The 19,838-nt window shown below is 36.6% G+C and overlaps 1 protein-coding gene across 3 annotated transcripts in view; it reads left to right on the forward strand.

The window, feature by feature from the left end:
- Window positions 1-19,838, forward strand: part of LOC129361546 (nectin-1-like) — a 30,683-nt gene that overhangs the window by 6,368 nt on the left and 4,477 nt on the right. For 2 of the 3 annotated variants that reach the window (XM_055032457.1, XM_055032458.1), the window contains exons 4-8: window positions 7,135-7,231; window positions 11,202-11,359; window positions 14,027-14,132; window positions 14,220-14,333; window positions 14,536-19,657. In XM_055032457.1, coding sequence (XP_054888432.1) covers window positions 7,135-7,231; window positions 11,202-11,359; window positions 14,027-14,132; window positions 14,220-14,289 — 431 coding nt within the window. In that variant the 3' untranslated portion in view covers window positions 14,290-14,333; window positions 14,536-19,657. Of the gene's footprint in view, window positions 1-7,134; window positions 7,232-11,201; window positions 11,360-14,026; window positions 14,133-14,219; window positions 14,334-14,535; window positions 19,658-19,838 lie in introns of those variants that run through there. The other variant, XM_055032456.1, reaches the window with a different exon arrangement.

Consider the following 19,838-nt stretch of genomic DNA (forward strand, 5'->3'; position numbering starts at 1 on the left):
TGCAACATTCATTCTTAGGGTAAGTTAATTGTTCAGATGAGAAACATCTTTGTTCAAAAATAGGTGCATTTCCAAAAATCAGGTTTACTAATGGAACAATTTTGCATAACAAGAACATTATCAGACTTTGTACGTTCACTCAGCACGTAGCCTTAGCTTGTGACATTTTAATGGAGGAATTTGTTAAGCCTTAGGGTTTATTCCATCTCACTACAATTACCTAACCTGTTTATTGTCATCTGTTAAGAAACACTGGCACCTGATTTTAGTTACTGACAACCTACTGAAACTTTTCCAAGGAGAGGTCAAAAGGAAACCTAACTGATTCTTTAAAGACTCCTTGACCTACATGGTTTAACAGACTAAACAATACTAGTGTTCATTGACTAAAGAATTAAAATAAAATTCTTAAAAGAAATAATAACACAATTTTTACTTCACACAGTCACGAATGTTCCATTTAAAATTTCAAAGAAATGCACATTTAAAGAGTCTCAGTGAAAACGTGGCTCTTTAAATTTTCTTAAATCTTCGATTCGTTCGCTGCATGTTTATGTCTGTCTGTGTAAGTTCGAGATGCACATGAGAACAGCCCTTTAAGTCTTTCAGACGACCAACAGAAAAGAGACGCAATCAAAACTGTCACCCTGTGAAAACGACTCAGAAATAGTCCAAACAGTTTGGATGTATTTTTCTCTTTCCTTCGACGGGAAAGTTTCAGTGCGATTCTATCCTAAAGAAAAATATTGAACCTTCGGATATTTCACAATGAGATACAACATACATGGAAAACCCTTACAAAAACGCAACATGATAGCAAAAAAATATGGTGGCCACCGTGAGGAATTCTTTTAGTTTTCAATTATGCTGCATGGACTTGTGAAGTGCACAATTCAGAGACTGAGGTCCAGACAAAAAACAGGGAGCAAAATCAATCTTTAATACATCTGCAGACGGAGAGCAAAAATACACTGCAAATTAAGATCCACTGTGACGAACTCAGAGTTGCATAGTTACTTTATTCATCTCTCTTTACTACCGAGGTGGAGACTCAATCTTCTAAGACCAAACAAAGAAAAACATACGGAACCTTTTATGCTCATTCACTGTAATGTTTATGGGATGTGAAAACTAAACACTCTATCTCCATGCAGGGAAGGCCACGGGAAAAACAGCATGTTCCCAAATGACTGTCTGGGGAAATTCAACATCCCTGGGAAACTTACTTCAGTAGACGCATCTTGTTTTATTAGTTTGTACACCTTTTCCAGCTGCACAGAAAAACATCTTGACTGTGATACAAAAAACATTACATTTATATGACACATAAAGGAACATCATTTATTACGAATAAAACTTCTTCACAAACTCATCAGTACATTATTGAGAGGGAACTTAAAATATGTTCCCTCTCAATAATGTCCTTTCTGTCCTTTCTTCCTGTCAGGACAGCTGTCACCCTGGCCATCCATTTCCAATGTTTCACACTCATTGTTTCCTACAGAGACAAAAGGAAACACAGATCCGCAAACAAAGGTCTCTCTGTACATTAAAGTTTCCTAATCTTTAATATTTTTATTTGTAAATATCTAAATCTATCAGAATGCAATTTCCAGGAAGGTTTTTTTTTTACCCTGTCTGTATGTCGTGAGCAGAAAACCAAACTAATGTTGTTAATCATGTTCACAGATGCAAACTTTAGAGAAGCATCTAACTATTGTGGGATGTTTTAGTTTCAGGTACTTATCCTTATCTGAGTGTTTCCTTAGCAATTGTCTGATGAGTTATTTTCAGTGTGACATTTCCTGACATTCCTTTGGCAGTATTTCTAAATAGCGCAGCCCACCGTACAGCAAGAGTTTAGACTATTCTCTGCTCCAGACTTGAACAACACCTCCTCAATGCTGAAGTCCGTTGAAATCAAAAATCTTTTATTTGTTTCTATCCCTAAATCAAAAAAAAAACTGCAGTATTTTTATGTTCTCATTGGAAATCCCCTGTGAGATTTGCAGGTGTGCAATTTTATATGGCTGGGAGCGTTGTCTCTGCTTTCAGTTTGTCGTTTTGAGGAAGGAACCTTTTATTATCAGAGTAACGTTATCTTTTGAGAGACACCCTCAGTGGAAATTTGAGACAAAGGCTTATCCTGCAGCCTTTGTCTGTAAAGGTGAAGATGTGGTGTTTTTTTTTAACCTGACAGTCAACCTAGAGGACTAAGAGATCAATGACAGTCAACTTCATATGTAATCCTTTTATGTGTCACATATCAACGTACAGCTTTAGGGAAGTATCAGTAAATTAGTATGTAAACTGCAAAACAGTCAAATTATTCTTTGGAATCTATAGTAATTTTAACCCAGGCCATACTGCCTGGGTACTTCCTTCCAAAGTCTCTAAGCTTTCTTTATCTTGCCGTTGTGGACGCAGCCGTTCTCACAGTGAGTGCAGCCGTTGCTGGTGCCGTTGAGATAACCAACATGGTTATCTTCACTAACACTAGTGAAGAAGTCATAAAATGTGCACTGATAAATAGCTTGCATTTATAACAATGGTTCTCAAATATTATGAAATGAATATTAATTGGTCTTATTGGTGAAATTAGATTAATATTGCATCGATACGAGTGCTTTCATAGCTGTTGTTTTTCTCAAAGAGGCACATAAGGTACTGTGACTGTTGCTGAGGGTCGAGCCTTTGGGTGAACAGAATCTTGACAAGCAAATATTTGATTTTCTGTAATTTTTATCTTCTTCTGGCAGCAGTAAAATTACAGCTAATGCAGTAATTCACATGAAATGGTAAAAATACATTTCCAACTTTTAACAATTTGTATCTTGATAACTCTTTTACAATACGGCACTACCTGACCTAGTTTAATATTCTGTGTAGCTTGCATTGCTAGATTTAATGTATTTCTTGGTTTGAGAGGTTGCAGTAGACATTTGATGCTGGCACATATCCCTTCAATAGACGTAAACTATTCCTGAACAATACACACCTTGTGCAGGACAATGCAACAACTATGCACCACACCAAGCCTAGGGCATCCGATAATATGCAAATAAATTAAAAATAGCCAAGTAAAGCAACAATGTACCCGAGCAATACATACATCAAGCAACACATCAATGCATATTTCAGCAAAATACACAGAAAACAGTTCACATAATTGAGCAGCCAACAATTTAGAAAAACTTTTCTGTGTTCCCCATTTGAGCTCAACATCAATCCATATTGCTCAGATGGCACATGTGAACAATTAAAAGAAAAGCCACTCACAGCACTCACATACAGTTAGGGCCAGAAATATTTGGACAGTAACACAATGTTTGTGAGTTGGGCTCTGCATGCCACCGCATTGGATTTGAAATGAAACCTCTACAACAGAATTCAAGTGCAGATTGTAACGTTTAATTTAAAGGGTTGAACAAAAATATGTGATAGAAAATGTAGGAATTGTACACATTTGTTTACAAACACTCCACATTTTAGGAGCTCAAAAGTAATTGGACATATAAACATAACCCAAACAAAAAAGTTTTTTCTCAATATTTTGTTGTGAATCCTTTGGAGGCAATCACTGCCTTAAGTCTGGAACCCATGGGCATCACCAAACGCTGGGTTTCCTCCTTCTTAATGCTTTGCCAGGCCTTTACAGCCGCAGCCTTCAGGTCTTGCTTCTTAGTGGGTCTTTCCGTCTGAAGTCTGGATTTGAGCAAGTGAAATGCATGCTCAATGGGTTAAGATCTGGTGATTGGCCATTGCAGAATATTCAGTTGCCTCCTGTTTGCATCTCTGAACTCCTGGGTAGCTTCGCTGTATGATTGGGGTCATTATCCATCTGTACTGTGAAGCGCCGTCCGATCAACTTTGCAGCATTTGGCTGAATCTGGGCTGACAGTATATCCCGGTACACTTCAGAATTCATCCGGCTACTCTTGTCTGCTGTTATGTCATCAATAAACACAAGTGACCCAGTGCCATTGAAAGCCATGCATGCCCATGCCATCACGTTGCCTCCACCATGTTTTACAGAGGATGTGGTGTGCCTTGGATCATGTGCCGTTCCCTTTCTTCTCCAAACTTTTTTCTTCCCATCATTCTGGTACAGGTTGATCTTTGTCTCATCTGTCCATAGAATACTTTTCCAGAACTGGGCTGGCTTCTTGAGGTGTTTTTGGGCAAATTTAACTCTGGCCTGTCTATTTTTGGAATTGATGAATGGTTTGCATCTACATGTGAACCCTTTGTATTGCTTTCATGGAGTCTTCTCTTTACTGTTGACTTAGAGACAGATACACCTACTTCTCTGAGAGTGTTCTGGACCTCAGTTGATGTTGTGAACGGGTTCTTCTTCACCAAAGAAAGTATGCGGCGATCATCCACCACTGTTGTCTTCCGTGGACGCCCAGGCCTTTTTGAGTTCCCAAGCTCACCAGTCAATTCCTTTTTCCTCAGAATGTACCAGACTGTTGATTTTGCTACTCCAAGCATGTCTGCTATCTCTCTGATGGATTTTTTCTTTTTTTTCAGCCTCAGGATGTTCTGCTTCACCTCAATTGAGAGCTCCTTTGACCGCATGTTGTCTGGTCACAGCAACAGCTTCCAAATGCAAAACACACACCTGGAAACAACCCCAGACCTTTTAACTACTTACTTGATTACAGGTCAACAAGGGAAAGGCCTTTTGAGTTAATTGCAGCCTTTAGAGTCCATTGTCCAATTACTTTTGGTCCCTTGAAAAAGAGGAGGCTCTGCATTACAGAGCTATGATTCCTAAACCCTTTCTCCGATTTGGATGTGGAAACTCTCATATTGCAGCTGGGAGTGTGCACTTTCAGCCCATACTATATATAAATTGTATTTCTGAACATATTTTTGTCAACAGCTAAAATAACAAAACCTGTGTCACTGTCCAAATATTTCTGGCCCTAACTGTATGCAGCCTTTAAATACCTTAGGAAGTTCCTACAAAGGCCATTTTGTAAACATCAAGCGCACTACAGTGACAGGGAATGCAGCAGATGTTCTTCACTTACAGCAGGGCCAGAGGGATGGACTGTCATTGCATGTTAATTTTGATTGGCTGATATTTTTTTCAGTCACACCATCTACAGTCTATTGCATGGTATTTTTGACAAAAGGTCCCGAGGAGGAGCAGCTGCGTTTTTTAAAGCAAGAAATTAAGTGAAACATCAACTCGTAAGCAACTCGTTTGTAGAATAAAAATGTAATTTTAGATAAAATTAAATATGAATAAGACATTTTATACTTTTTCTTTTCAATTTCCTAGGGCTATCAGAAAAGGCCCTGCTGGCCCTGGTAGCCCACCTGTGTAAAGAACAAAAATAGTTTCCTCAGTTCCCTGGATGAATACCAGCAGTACTAAGGATGTTGGCATTACTGCTTGTGGGTTCCAGATGTTAAATAAGAAATATTTTCTTTCTGACATAATATTTAGAAATAAGAATTTGGCAAAAGTCAGCTTGATGGTAATTGATGACTTGCAAGAAGCCTCTGTTTGTTTGGGCTCCTTGCGAAAATACCATCATGCACATTTTTCAGGTGTAGAAACTGGAGCTCATGGGGTTTCCATGAACTCCAGCTACTCTTTTGTCAAAAACACCTTGCAATAGGCCGTGGTTGCCACAACGAGAAATTATGGCTCTCCCCATTTATATTTGTAGCAACTCAGCCTCCAATCTGGAGACTTAAATACATATCTCCAATCTCCAATCTTCCACTCAAAGCTGTAATTAAACAGTTAATTAGCTCCTGGTAATAGCTAACCTTTCTGAAGACTTTCAATTTGGTTTTGGTTAGCTCATATAATCACAGACTGTAGAAAAACAAGTGCTAGTTTAGTTGAACCTCAGGGCTTTTGGCACTTTTGGTCATGACATATTTCTCATGTCATTACCAACTGATTTGTTGCCAGATTCAAACCTGTAAGGATTAGCTGGTTGGAGTCCTACATAAAGAATATGTCTGTCCTGCACAAACATAAGTCATGTGCAGGACATCCAAAACTCAGCCCTAGAACTCTCTTATTTAATATCTTCAGAGTCACATAAAGACAATTACAAAGTCAACCTTCTATCACCTGAAGAAGATTTCCATATTCTCGATTCTGCATCCCCAGAACCAGAACTAAACATCGAGAAGCAGCATTCAGGTGCTATGCATCACAAATCTGGCATGTATCACTGGGTGGTGACAGTCACCACTAAATGGTGGGTGGGTGTATTACCAGTTCCAACAGGAATTACCTCATTTTCCCATAAAAGGCTGGAAAACAGAGTTAAGATGAAAATTTCTAAGCAGAAATAGTTGTTTTCATTCCTCCAATGGTTTGAACTGTTGAACATCTACTTTTTTGTGAAAGAAAAAGTTTTAATTTATTTGGGCCTGATTGCAAATAACCACCACCCTTGGATAATATAAATTATTTTATGTAGATTCTACAAAAAAGTAATTTGCAATTAATTTAAGTTCCACAAATGACTTGAGCATTTTTATGTTTATTTCTCTGTATAATTGATCAAACTTACTTAACTCCCAAGAGAAACAAGCTGATGCTCTATGGCTAAAAGCATGTCTGAACGGATTTGTTTACCAGTATAGAAAATAAGTAGGGTTTAAATTAGAACACATGAATTTATGAATTGTTAAACTCACTCAGAGGAAAGCAAATCAGAAGGAAAATATTGTGTTAAGTTTTGTTCACCTCATGAGACGAAACGGTCTCACCTGAAAAAGATACCTCAAGCTGAAGCTCAGTGACGCCCTGATATTCATCTTTCATCAAATTACTCTTTCAGTTTTTATATTGTCATAAAAAGTCCTTGAAAATTGATGACACATTTGATGATAATTCATACTCCATCTCTGTGTGTTTTTATGTCAGACTTTGGGATAAAACAAGGCTTTTGACAAAGCTAACCACTAAGGAGGCTGGGTGCTTTATAGCATTCAGACATAATGTAAATCAAACATAGTGGTCTGTTCTGGGCAGACAGACAACTGTAAATGTAGTTCTGTTAGTGTGTCACTGCTAAAATTGTTGTTTACCAGAGCACTGCAGTAATGTAATTATTTGATCATGTTAATAACACACTTCCTTTGTGCTTACAGATCCACCTCTGAATGTGAACATCAAAAAGCAATCAGAGGACCTGGTTTTTACTTGTGAGGCTGAAGGCAACCCAAGGCCAACACTTATCTGGAGCAGGTGCAGTAGTTTTTGAATAACTGTTCATTTATTTAAAGTAGCTTTGAATAACAAATAATTTTTATCACCAACCCCAGAGTAATGGTTTGGTTATCATTCAGACAAATTAAGCTTGGAGAGTTCAGATAATGGTTTAGCATGAGTCAAGTGAATAATGGCTATATATGCTTTTTATTTTTTTTGTCAAACTTTAATGTATTAGATCAGTGTTTCCGAAAGTGTATTAATGATATACCCACCCCTGGAGCTTCAAATATTGCCAATTCAGCAGTGGGTTGCCTGTTCCAAAAGCTTCAAAAGGATCTGATAATCTTGTAGACCAGACATTTCACAGTTTGTTACAGGACCAGAACATGCAAGTTCAATTTGCCTTAGATATATGACAATGTGCACATGTTTCACTGACAATAGGATAAATCCAGGCTGCACAGTGGCGCAGCGGGTAGCGCTGTTGTCTTGCAGCAAGAAGGTCCTGGGTTCGATTCCCGGCCCGGGGTCTTTCTGCACGGAGTTTGCATGTTCTCCCTGTGCATGCGTCGGTTCTCTCCGAGTTCTCCGGCTTCCTCTCACAGTCCAAAAACATGACTGTCAGGTTAATTGGCCTTCCCAAATTCTCCCTAGGTGTGAGTGTGTGTGAGTTTGTCCTGTTTGTCTTGCCCTGCGACAGACTGGCGACCTGTCCAGGGTGACCTCGCCTCTCGCCCGGAACGCAGCTGGAGACCCGACTCCGTTAGGGAGAAGGGAGCTCAGAAAATGGATGGATGGATAGAATAAATCCTTCAGAGTCTGGCTCTGCTGTAATGAATCCTACCAAGGGCCTTGAACTGAATTAGTTCAAGTCGAGCGCATGATGTTGACCCATTTGCTCTACGTAACGCCTGATTTCAAGTCTCATCAGAGATGTTAATACCAAGTTCTTCTGACCATTCTGGTTTCATTGAGCTATAATGTATTCAGTGATAAAATGCTATTATACATTTCTGAGATGAGACCTATTGTGTAGGAATTTTCAAAATGATGTCCACTCCTCCCTTTGGAGGTAAATTGGGAAAGCAAGGGCTGAAGTTACAAACAAAATCTCACCCTATTCCGAAGATAGCGGAATAGGGTGGAACGGTGTAAATTAAATTTAGAGGATAATATACTTCCTTTATTTAAACCGTTAGTTATTACACAAATGCTTGTCAGCTGTTAAGACTGAAACTATTAAGCATCCCATCCAGGTTTTAGTTAGATAGTATGACTTAAGGATGGCGTCAGTATCATTATCTACTTGTAACACCCAGAGATGCAGTCATGAGTCAAAGTGACAAGAAACACTCGCCCAAACCAAAAACAGATGGGTGTCTCCAAAGGCATTGCTGTTGTTGTTTATCTGCAAATGGTTCAGATATCAATGATGCAAATGTTTAACTCCTGTGGGAAGCTAAGGTTGTATGTTGAGGTGTGTGGATAATCCTCAGTAGGATTTTTCAGCTAAGGTAAAATGTAACAATTAAAACATCTCAAAATTATGGTAATTAAAATTAGTTAAACTATGTTTGCATTACCTTAGAAGCTTTAACGTTCATCAATTTAAAATTGCAAATCCAGATGGAATTCATAAAGCCATCTTTATAATCCTGTATGATTCTTGTTTCAACTATGCCTCATCTGTTAACACATCAAACAGTCATAAATCCACCTTTCATGGGACCTTATTTTCCAACAACACCGTTATTGTGGCATTAAATAGACATAAAGCCAGGCTATTTCACCTGGGGCATAAAGCTTCTTTTTAGGATTTGCATTGTCAAGGAAAAAAGGTATTTATGAAAACAGGGGCTTTACAACAGTGTGATGGGTAAAAACAGAGTGACGCATGTAGAAACTTTTACTCTGAGGGCATTAGTTTTATTTTTTTTAAAACAATACCTAAAATGATATTCAAATTCTCTCTTTTTACTTAAATAAAACCTTTGCAGACATGTCCACACTTGAATATAATTATTTAAATGAGTTCCTCAAAGCTGCAGTAATGATCTAAATATAGATTTGAACTTGTACCTGCAGTTGAACTAACACATGCATGATTCACAGGGGCTTCTCCTCATTCCAGCTTAGTGTACTCTCCACATGCAAGAGAGTACATGTAGAGAGAGTTACGAAATTGGGAGAAAACATATTTTGAATGCAATGGCTGAAGTTCCTTTGGTAAAACCATCAAAAGTGGAGAAATAAAACCAAAGATAAATGTTAGCTCCCCAGACATTTAGGGCTATATGCGATTTTTCTTTATAAAGACACTGCAGTCATAGTTGGTCACAATTTGTTTTTGCACAAGAGATTAGGAGACAAAATACGTTGGCGTGTAAATGCTGAACCACACCAAAGTAAACACCAAAGGTGTTCCCTCTGTTCTAATCTCATATCAGGATAATAAAAACACAGCACCTGCTGATGGACTGAATGTTCCCCTACACTTTTACACTGGAGGAAAGGAAGGAAGGAAGGAAAGAAGGACCTTCCATTGTCTGAGTGGCAAAAGTTATGTAACGCTTCATAAATGGGATAGATTTTGCTTTTGTTTATTATTTTTTATTTTTTAAATTGCATCTTGATTTTAACATTTTACTCGTCAGTATCTTATGTTTTAACTTACTAAATGAATGAAAACGTCTTCAAAAGTCAATTTCAGACAGTATATAAAATAGATCTTTATCTCTCCAGCTGCTGGAATTTTTTAACCAGGGTCAAATGAGTTTGAACCATAAACCATCTGGGACTAGCTGTGTTTGTTCTCAATTCACCTTCAGCCTTAGATGGAGCACAAGATAATCTTTTGTTTTCAGTGACTTCAGTTACCTGTAGCAAGGTAAACTGGATAAGCATTCACATGAAACGAATGTTTCAACCTGCCCAATCGCAGGGATTCCCACAGAAAACCTGCTAAGCACAGTGATCGGGGCACCGAGGCAGATCACCAGCGGTCCACTGGGTTTTTGTATTAAACGATGACAGAAAGTGTCAAAACAATCCGGGCAATTATATGTTACAGGAAGCCATCACCAGTGAAATGCTATTTAAATACAAAACAAAATTTGCTAAATTATGTTGAAATGAATAGCAATAATTTACACTTCTGTTTAATCCAAATGTTGTTTATGGAGAATATTAATGCTGACGAGATTGCTTTGTTTCATCATACATAAATGAAAATATTTCAAATTGTTTAATATTTAAATTTACGATTTTAAGGGGCTGGCAAGTTTACTCTGTAAAAGTTCAACTCGTCTTTTAGGAGTAATTCTGCTCCACCAGTGACACTTGCAGTCCAACATGTTTAAGAAAAAAATTAATTAATTTATTAAATTTAGTGTTTAAATTAAATGTAAACACTAAATTTAATTTTATGTTTAAATTAAATTTAAAATAGCATTTGGTTGTGAATGCTATTGTATTATTATTATTATTATTATTATTCTAAAAACAAAATGAAGCAGGGGTGGGGGCAAGTAAAGCCTTAAAATACACTGGGGAAACGCCTGCAATTGGGACCATTTAAAACACTCACTGACTCATGACTAATGAGTGCTAAAAAATGTGGATGGGTCATTTTCCCTGAAAAAGTTAAAAACCTAAAAGAGGGTGTGACTACAGGCTTTATCTGTAGTGACAGGTAAAGCCACTTGTGATTACACAGGTGGCTTTAGTGTAACTCCTGCTGAAAGGCCCTCTATGTGTCATAATGTGTATAAGTCATAAATTATAGACCACACAGGCTAAATGTGGGTATGACAAATGCATCCGCAGCCAGGGTGGTAATCATGGGTGTGGTTAAACTTCCTGTATCCTCAAGGCAGTTACATACAGTGGATGCTTCTCTAGATTAATCTTGTAACTAATCATTTGACTTCTTATTTACCATGAGAGGGTACGATGTGTGTAACACCACTGTGTGCTAAAATGTAATCCTGACTTTTTCTCGCAGATTAGGCAAAACTCTGCCTCCATCAGTCTCAACTTCTTCATCTCAGGAGGCAACGCTGACATTTAAGAAGAAATCCTCAGACTTGGAAGGCGTCTATCTGTGTGAGGCAACTAACATATACGGAAAGACTCAAAGTTTCCTCTTCGTGGATTTCTCAGGTGATAATTTGTCTTTGACCTGTTTAAAATAAGCTATTTAAGCTTTTTGGAAAGTATTTTCTGAGCATTTTCAAGCAAGATTTTTGAGATGTGAATATTTTGTTCTTTAATAATCAATGTTCTCCTCAACTTCTCTAAATTTGTAGTTTTGTTCAGTGCTTTGTTTGAACTGGGGTTGTTTCAATGGTCGCTCTATTTTGGTTCCACTCTTAATAGCTTATCTGGGTCTGCAGAAAAGCTGTATCTGCACAGACAACTCGAAACAAAGGTCACTTTGTACATCAACATGCCTTCCCTTGCCTTTAAACAATCAACAAAAGGAGGGGCGAAGTAACATAAAGCAAGTAATAAATCCATCACCTTGAATCCATCCATTGTTCCTGGATATAATGCATTATATGGCAACACCCAGTATAATTTCCCCTTTATGCCCCTTTGTAAAGTCAATTGTGAAGGGAATGTTGTATATAATTTACAGAGCTGTTTATCGCAATCCATTCATGCAAGCTGTATAGTTTTTTTTTTAACCATCAACTGAACCTATGTATTTACAACCAAATGCTATTTTAAATGTCTTTCGCTCATTGCAGGCAAAATACTTTAAATTCTTGCATCCTTTCTTTTGCTGTTGAAATGATTAGATCCTTCTTGATCCTCAGTCTTTATTTTGTAATTTAGTGCGTAGCCTGGAGGATGTAACTGTTCAGACTTGACTGGAATGTTTTTTTTAAATATAGAGAAAATGGTTCTCAAATAATAAAGCAGTAATAATTCAGAGTGAGGAGGAGACACTCCCAGTACCTATTTACTGCAGAATAACCTTATGAAACACTACTCACATGAGATCCAAAGAAAACCATGATGTTGTTTTGATGCAACAGGACAAGCTAAAGACATGTCAAAGTACTTACAAAAGCAACAGACCCGCAAGTTCCAGACAGCATATTTTATTATCTATTTTTACTTTTGCTGCACAACATTGACTGGTTGCAGTTCCAATAAAACAGTTTGAGTCAAAGCAAACTTGCTTCACTTGTTTTCTGAAGGAAAAGGAAATCATTAGTGGGCAGGAAATTCTGCTGCGCCTGCAGGCTGAAAGTTCTTCATCAGGACAAAAATGAAAGAGAGTTTTTCTTATCTGCTGAGTCTCTGTCCTCCCTGTTCTTCCTTCACAGCTGCAGATTGTTGCATTTAGAGGGTTTTGCCCTATTGCTGACACAGACTTAGTGTCTGAAGCTGTTATCAGTAAGTTTCTGGACCTCTGGGTTCTTTGACCAGTAGGTTTTTTTGTGAGTTTTGTTTTTGGAGCCTGGTTGTTCGGGGACTGTGTCCAGTCCAACTGTGAGATCTTTGTAGATGAAATCAAAAGGATTTGTTCGTCTGGCAAGATGACAATCTCTGCTTATTTAATGGCTACTGTTCGGGGCTGAAGGATGGGAGTCAGTGCAGCAATTCCTGTTTTAATTTATTTTGGTCATTTTGTGCAGGAGTGTAGCCTGTGAAATGGTCCTGAAATTAAATATAGCGTTATACTAGAGGAGAACCTACAACAGGACAGAGACTCCAATCCCACAATCACATGTTGAATGAAACAGTTTAGGGCATTCTTGTGCTAGAACAGGCTTATCTGTGGCAATACTTGAAAAAGCTCACAAAAACATCCAAATGATTCAATTTTCTGTATTAGATGAAGGAGGCTAAATATTATTAACAAATTAGTTTGTTGAAATAACTTATTTATAAACATCTTTTTTTTTCCCCTTTCCTTTGCAATTGTGCTGTAATTTGTATTGGTCTATCATATAAAATCACAATATAATTTAAGTTTAAGTTCGTCTTGTTTTACATTTTGTTTAAGTAAAACAAAATGTGCACTTCATGTAATTAGCCTGGATCTGGGTTACCATCTGTGTGGCAAGTTATGAGGATCAGCCAGTGGGTCCAAAAATGATAAAAATATTTTTAGAAAAACATGGAGATGAATAGGCTTTGACAAACTACATACCAAAATGTTCCTTTAAACACAAGGAACTATTGTTCATCAGATCAAACATTTCTGTGAGCAGCCTGATGTTAAGTGGCAACTAGTGATTTAATCTGATTTACTTTCATTAAATATTTCAACAAAACAGAGCACAGGTTTTCTTTTTTTTTTAAGGAATGGGAATTGGAGAACGAGGCACATTTTAAATAGCTAAGACAAACAGGGCTCACTGCTAGAGGTTGCCTTAGTTGACTGCAGTGCTTCAAGGAAACATGTAAGTTGTCATCAACATCCCATTCCAACATGTTTTCTTTACAGTTAATTGAAGGCATTTTGACTTCACAGGGGAAAACCCTAAACAGTCTCTCAAACAATGAGACATCAGTTTCTGGAGCACTATTTTTGTGCAAGTGGAATAACATGTCAGGCCAGACTCTCCCTCTGATGTGTATAACTGGCAAGCGGCAGCATATTTTATGCAGCTTTCTGGCCTTGCCCTGTTATCTTTGGCTCTGTGGGCACCAGACATATTCTGGTCTGGTGCGGTTCTTGTTTTTAAGTTCTAGGAGAAGCTACATGTTGAGCTTTGTGAGATTTATGTAAATCATGTATTACATTTTGCCAGTTTGTCAAACAAAATCAAGTTTTTAATTAACATTTCACATTTGTGTTTTGTTTTACAGAAACAAGCTCCATTACTGGTTGGATTTGTTTTATTATTCTTTTTCTGATTTCGGCGGTCGGCTTTGCTGCGCTTCTGCACAAACATGGATATTTTAAACATCTGAGGTAAAAGCTACAACAGCCTTTAAGCATCAAGTCTGATGCCATTTTAAATTCATGCTGCTCATGTTATGTCTTGTTTTCACTTGTCAGGTTTCTAAGGACTGACAGAAATGAAGTACCAACATCCTCACCAGGCGAAACAGAAGAGGCTCCACTTTAACCAGAGGGGAAGAGCTGAGACCCAAGAAGTCCAAGAAGCTACTCGTAAGTCATGGCACCACAATGCATTTCCTTCTTTTTCTTACATTTACATGTAAATGTGTGTGTTTTAAAATACTTTTTTAATGTAATTGCAATCTATGTGTAATTTATTGCGTTGTTTTAACAAAGATTCATTTCCCATAAATCTTTGGAGACTTGATTTTAGGCTAACCAGACTTGTGAATTGTCTGTTTTGTCTGTTTAGGATCTTTGACAAAGATTGAAACTACAGGACGCTGGGTTGCTGGCTCAGTTCCTCCTCTTGCTTTCTCTGTCGTGTCCATTAGCAAAACACTCCACCCACCTTACTTGCAGGTTTTGGTCAGAGGGTGCACGAAAGCTTTGCTTCTATCTGAGGTTTTATTCAATATCTTGTGCCACATCACTTCCTGCTTCTTCAACAGCAGGAAGTGATATCGACTCTTAGCCAAGAATATTGTTGTCAAAGTAACCGTGAATGTCAAGAAACAAAAAAGACCGATATTTAAGATCAATTAAACTTTATTTATGCATTTTCTCCCTAACACTTCCTATCCCAGGCAAAACCGAAATGATCCTTTTTCTGTCCATCCCCTCTGCGTCAAGCACGCTCTATAACACTGAGGCATTAAGACTCCATTCTGCAGCTGTCGACTGAGAAACCCAAACTTGCTCCTTAAAATACGGATGCAGCCAGTCGTTGGTCTCCAATCAACAGTAACATTGATAACTGAAGGATGTGGTTTTAACTGTGAAGGATGTCGTTTATGTAGAAAGTAAGTCAGCGAACCAGCGATGCATTAGGTATATAGTTTTCCACTAACATATTTATTTTTAGCAGTTAGCATTAACTTCATTTTTAGTGAAAACATGAGAATTTGCAGTGAATAATTTGACTTAGTTTTCCAACACTACAAACTTATTTTAGTATTTCCCCCACCAGCATTTGGCTTCCTTTTTGGTTACTTTTCTTCCCACTGCTGTTGTGCAACTGTATGTTTCATTTCAAAATAAGAATGATTAAGCATTTCAAGTGATATTTTTATATTTGAAAACAGTTATACATTTACGAGAGAAACCCCATTTCTCATCTTTAGAACTGATCTAAGTTTTTTGTAGAGAAATACAGTGGAATAACCTTTTACTCACTTTTTTTTACCACATTTTGGAATATTTCTTTGCTTAGAGAAATATCCAAAGGAAAGATGTTGGATTTTAATCTGACATATTTTGATGTTAATCTGTCAGTTGTCAGATTTTCTGACATTTACCTCAAAAACAACATTTTTGAGGTAAATGTTTTCTCATTAAATGTATATGATGTAAGAAAAGGGTGTAAGTAGGATCCCTCTATATTGCGGCAACAATGTCTCAAAACACTGCATCTTTAGTGAACTCAATTTACACTTTTTAATTATTATTATGATCATTATTATTATAGAGGCATACACACTTGTTGAAACACCAGTGAGCATGAAATGTAACTTCAAAATTCTTCTGTGCCCTCAAAATTTTTGATTTTTCTTTTTCGAAAACAAAAAGCAATGATAATAATAACCCTTCTCATGCTTAAACCTGTTCAAAACTTAGGCTTCTTTGGTGGAAATCAGCTCACATCTCACACCAGCGCCATTTCAGAGCTTAATTTTCCTGTCATTATGTCATTATTTTGTTAATTTTTAGATGCATACCTGGAGTCACAGAAAAAGGAAACCATCGATTAGCAAATATGAAGTGGACAACTGAAGGATTTTTGAACCAGAACTTTGTTTTTAAATGTTTACAACTTTATGCAAAAAAAAATCCTCAGTTCCATATGAGGAAAATAAATCCTCCAGCATGTTCAAGCTACTGCTGTGGTTAAAAAAAAAAAAAAAAAAAAAAACTCTGCCATGTTAACAAGGCAAACGTTTGAGAGGCATTTTATGCATAGGATGCAGTAAATATGCATGCTGTGTTGTAAACAGCGCAATTAAAGCCTCTACTTACTTTAAAATGTTAAATATAAACCTTTAACTAGTCCAACCTATAAAAATCCAAAATCAAGTAGATTATTACTTTAGTTGTTGGGTTTTACTTGAGTTGAAATGGGTGAAAGACTTGTGTCACTCACCCAATCACCTGAAAAGCCTTTTTAAATTTTTAAATCTTTGCGGAGACATTACGTTTTTGAAAGCTGAGATGGACGCAACTCTTTCAGTGACTGAAAAACACAAACAATGACGAAGCTATGCTCCCTTGTACGGATGTCTTCAAAACCAAGTGTTTGTTACATTAATAGTTTAGTTTGAGACTGCAAACGAAGTTTCATACTTAGTCAACATCACCTCCTGCAGGCTTTGTTGATGTTAGTTACGCTGAGGAAGTGCAAGTTCCATATTTTAAATGTTTTTTATGTTTAATGCTTAAGTTGTATGATTTTGTTTTTTTTCTTCCCAGAATGTCAACGATTCAGCATTATTTAATTTCTGAAGGTAACGAGTGTTATTGTGTTAGTTTACATAATTATTAATTCTGTTGGGTCATTGGAAAAGTGTCCTTGTTTAAATGAAGCTTTCAAGAACCCAGACTTTCAAAGTGTTTTTATCTGTTCTCCAGAGTTTTGTTTCGTCAGAATTTGTCTGCCTTTATTGTTTACTTAATCATCTGACCATTTTCAAAAGAAATATTTTGTTGTGTTCTGTTAATTTCTTTTTTTAAAGTAATTAACAGATGAATCACAGTTTGATGGAGGGACTCTAATTTATCTGGGGTTTTTTTTAAGCTTCCTGTTTAAATGCTTCCTACTAGAAAACACTAGATTTAAAAAAAAAATGTTGATCAAGAGCCAAAGTGGAGAGGTTGAACCTAGAAAATTAACAAATAATGTTTATTTCTGATGGAGCCATCTACTTGTATGCAGAAACAACATCACAACATTAAGCCGATTCACCATTTTGCTTTTAAAGTGAACTGGGATTTAAAACTCATATTTGTACAACAAAAAATTTATGAGAGAGATTTCATCCTTATCTCTCTCAGAAATCCAAAACCGTGACAAAAAAACCTTATTTGCCTCCTTTTTATCTGATGCTGCATTTATTTGCAAACACTGTTTGTGATAAGAAGTCAGTGTCGCTCTTAACACTGTCAAACTCGCTCGTTATTCTCATAAAGTTTGAAACTACAGAAACTAAAAATAGTATTTAGTGACACCAAGTCAAACTTCTGATCTGTTTAAAGCACACGAGCAGAAAGACAACACTGCAGTGTGAAAATGTACCAAAGCTGTTCCGGTTTTCATAAATGTTGCTGATGTCAGCAATGGCCTCCAGGTCAACCAGCATGCTGGTAAACCATGACACCCTTTACACTCCGCACAGAATTGTGCAAAGTATTTGGACTTGTCCTCTAATAAATAAAACAACAGATGTTAAATTCTCACATAGCTTTAGCAATACACTGAACGAGTGTGTGCTTTTACACCTGCAATGAAAAAATCGAAAGTGATACCAAGATTGTGCCAGTACAACTGTGCAGCAGATCTAACATAGAGCGCTTTTCAAATTATATTAATGGTGTTGCTGTATAAGACATGCAGTTGCTTTCGAAAAACTAGATGTAATCGACAGTTCTTTCTCTTATATATATATTTGTCACATTTTCAAAATACAACATACAACAATAAATCATACACAAGAGTATAAATACATATCATAGATTTTGTTTTGTTCTAATACTGGCACAACAATATTAGAGGAGTTCAGGGCATGACCAGAACAGGGCCATCCTGACTTACATTTATCATGTTTTGAAGATATTGAGGAGAACATTGTGTACAATGTCATTTTAGAATAGTGGAGTTTATGACACACTTTGGACTAAATTAACTGGTGCTTTACATTAATAGAGCAAGACTGAATCCTCCCAGTCTGCAAACCCTTTGTGCTGTATGGGAGTTTGTTAAAGTTAGAGTGAATTCACTCAGCAAAGATGTCAACAAAGCTTGAAAATATTTTTGATTCTGAAGAGTCCAACAGAAGTTTGCCTTTCTTCTTGTCTTCCGGAAGAGATTTTAAATTTGGGATTTTAGCATAATTTCTAATTTACAAATATCTAAAAAAAAAATTGCATCCGGAAGCAAGAAGCAATGCCTTAACATTGCAAATGAAGCAAACTTTGACAAGTTTTGTTTGTTTTTTTTACTAAATTGATACTAAATCTGTATTTTTGTACAGTCTGGTGTTCATTGATGTAGCTTTAGAAGTGTATGTGTACAACATTTGCTTATGCTTACAATTATTTAGGTCATTCTTACTTTTTGCATAACAACTCTGCATTTAATCTTGAAAACTGAACTATTAGGGCTGTCTGTAGTTACACACTGAAGTTATTTCTATGCTGCAACAATTGGAAAATGTACCATCTCTGTGGCAAATCAGCTTTATTTTGGTACATTCTCGATATTATAAACTGCTGAACTTACTGTATATGAAGCATTTGTATTTTTCTACCCAAGCACAAGAGGTCAATTTTCTGTCTAAGCTAAACCATAAAGGAGAAGGAGTTTTAAAAACAATGCTCCGATACCAACTGCTGAAAGTAAAACAGCAAAACTGTTACCTCAAAACCACATGTAAAACTCCCAAATTATTTGCAGGTCAGAAAATGATTTCCTGGAACAAGGTGGCTGCTTATAAATCTGTGACAATGATGAAATTTCTGTCAAAAGATGATCAGCTTTTTCTTGGAGTGTAAACATCACGCTTAAAGTTATTATTATTATTATTACAGCTAACTGATTGTACTTAAAAGGGACCAAATTGTGTGATTTCCATGTCTTATTTCATAAATGTGTGTCATATGTGTGGAAAAGACATTTACACTTACTGTGTTTAAAACTTGGTGTTGTTTTTCTGTACTTCATTAGATTCTAGGTTCATAGTTTCTGCTCAGCCTCATGTCCATCCACCATTGGGAGTCTAAAATTTATTTTCTCTGCTTTCTTTCTGTTTTGTTCTGACATTTTTCTGTTTTAACATGTCTACCTATATGTTAAACATTTGCTGTTTTTTGCTTTTTTTAATCCTGTTTTATTAAGCACAGCAAGGGTTGCTCTTAAGAAATAAATCACTCCATTGTTCATATTTTTTTTATTTTCTATTTATTAGCTGCTACAAAAACAATAATTTTTAGCTGTACAATTTTCATTCTGCTCCATCTTTTATTTTGTTTCACAAGTTTGCATGTACATATTTTTTTGCTTGACTTATTTTCTGCTTTAGCTGTAGCTTTATACAACTGAAATTTGTGATTGTTGTAGGAACTTTTAACTTCCTTTTTTAATTAAAAGTAGACCTAAAAACAGATCTGTGCCTCAGTTTTGTTGTTTTTAACACCCAGCATCCTTGAAAACGGATCTATGTAAAGATAGAGCCACAGCTGACCAAGTGTGAAGTGGGTGAACAGTCTAAATATGAAAGTCGCTCAGTTGCATCAAAAAGTTGATGCCAAGGTTAGAGGAAATGAGTAATACAATTTTTCTGTGGA

This window comes from Poeciliopsis prolifica, unplaced genomic scaffold (assembly GCF_027474105.1).
Source record: "Poeciliopsis prolifica strain line A6 unplaced genomic scaffold, Auburn_PproV2 SCAFFOLD007, whole genome shotgun sequence".
In the NCBI taxonomy this organism is placed as follows: domain Eukaryota; kingdom Metazoa; phylum Chordata; class Actinopteri; order Cyprinodontiformes; family Poeciliidae; genus Poeciliopsis; species Poeciliopsis prolifica.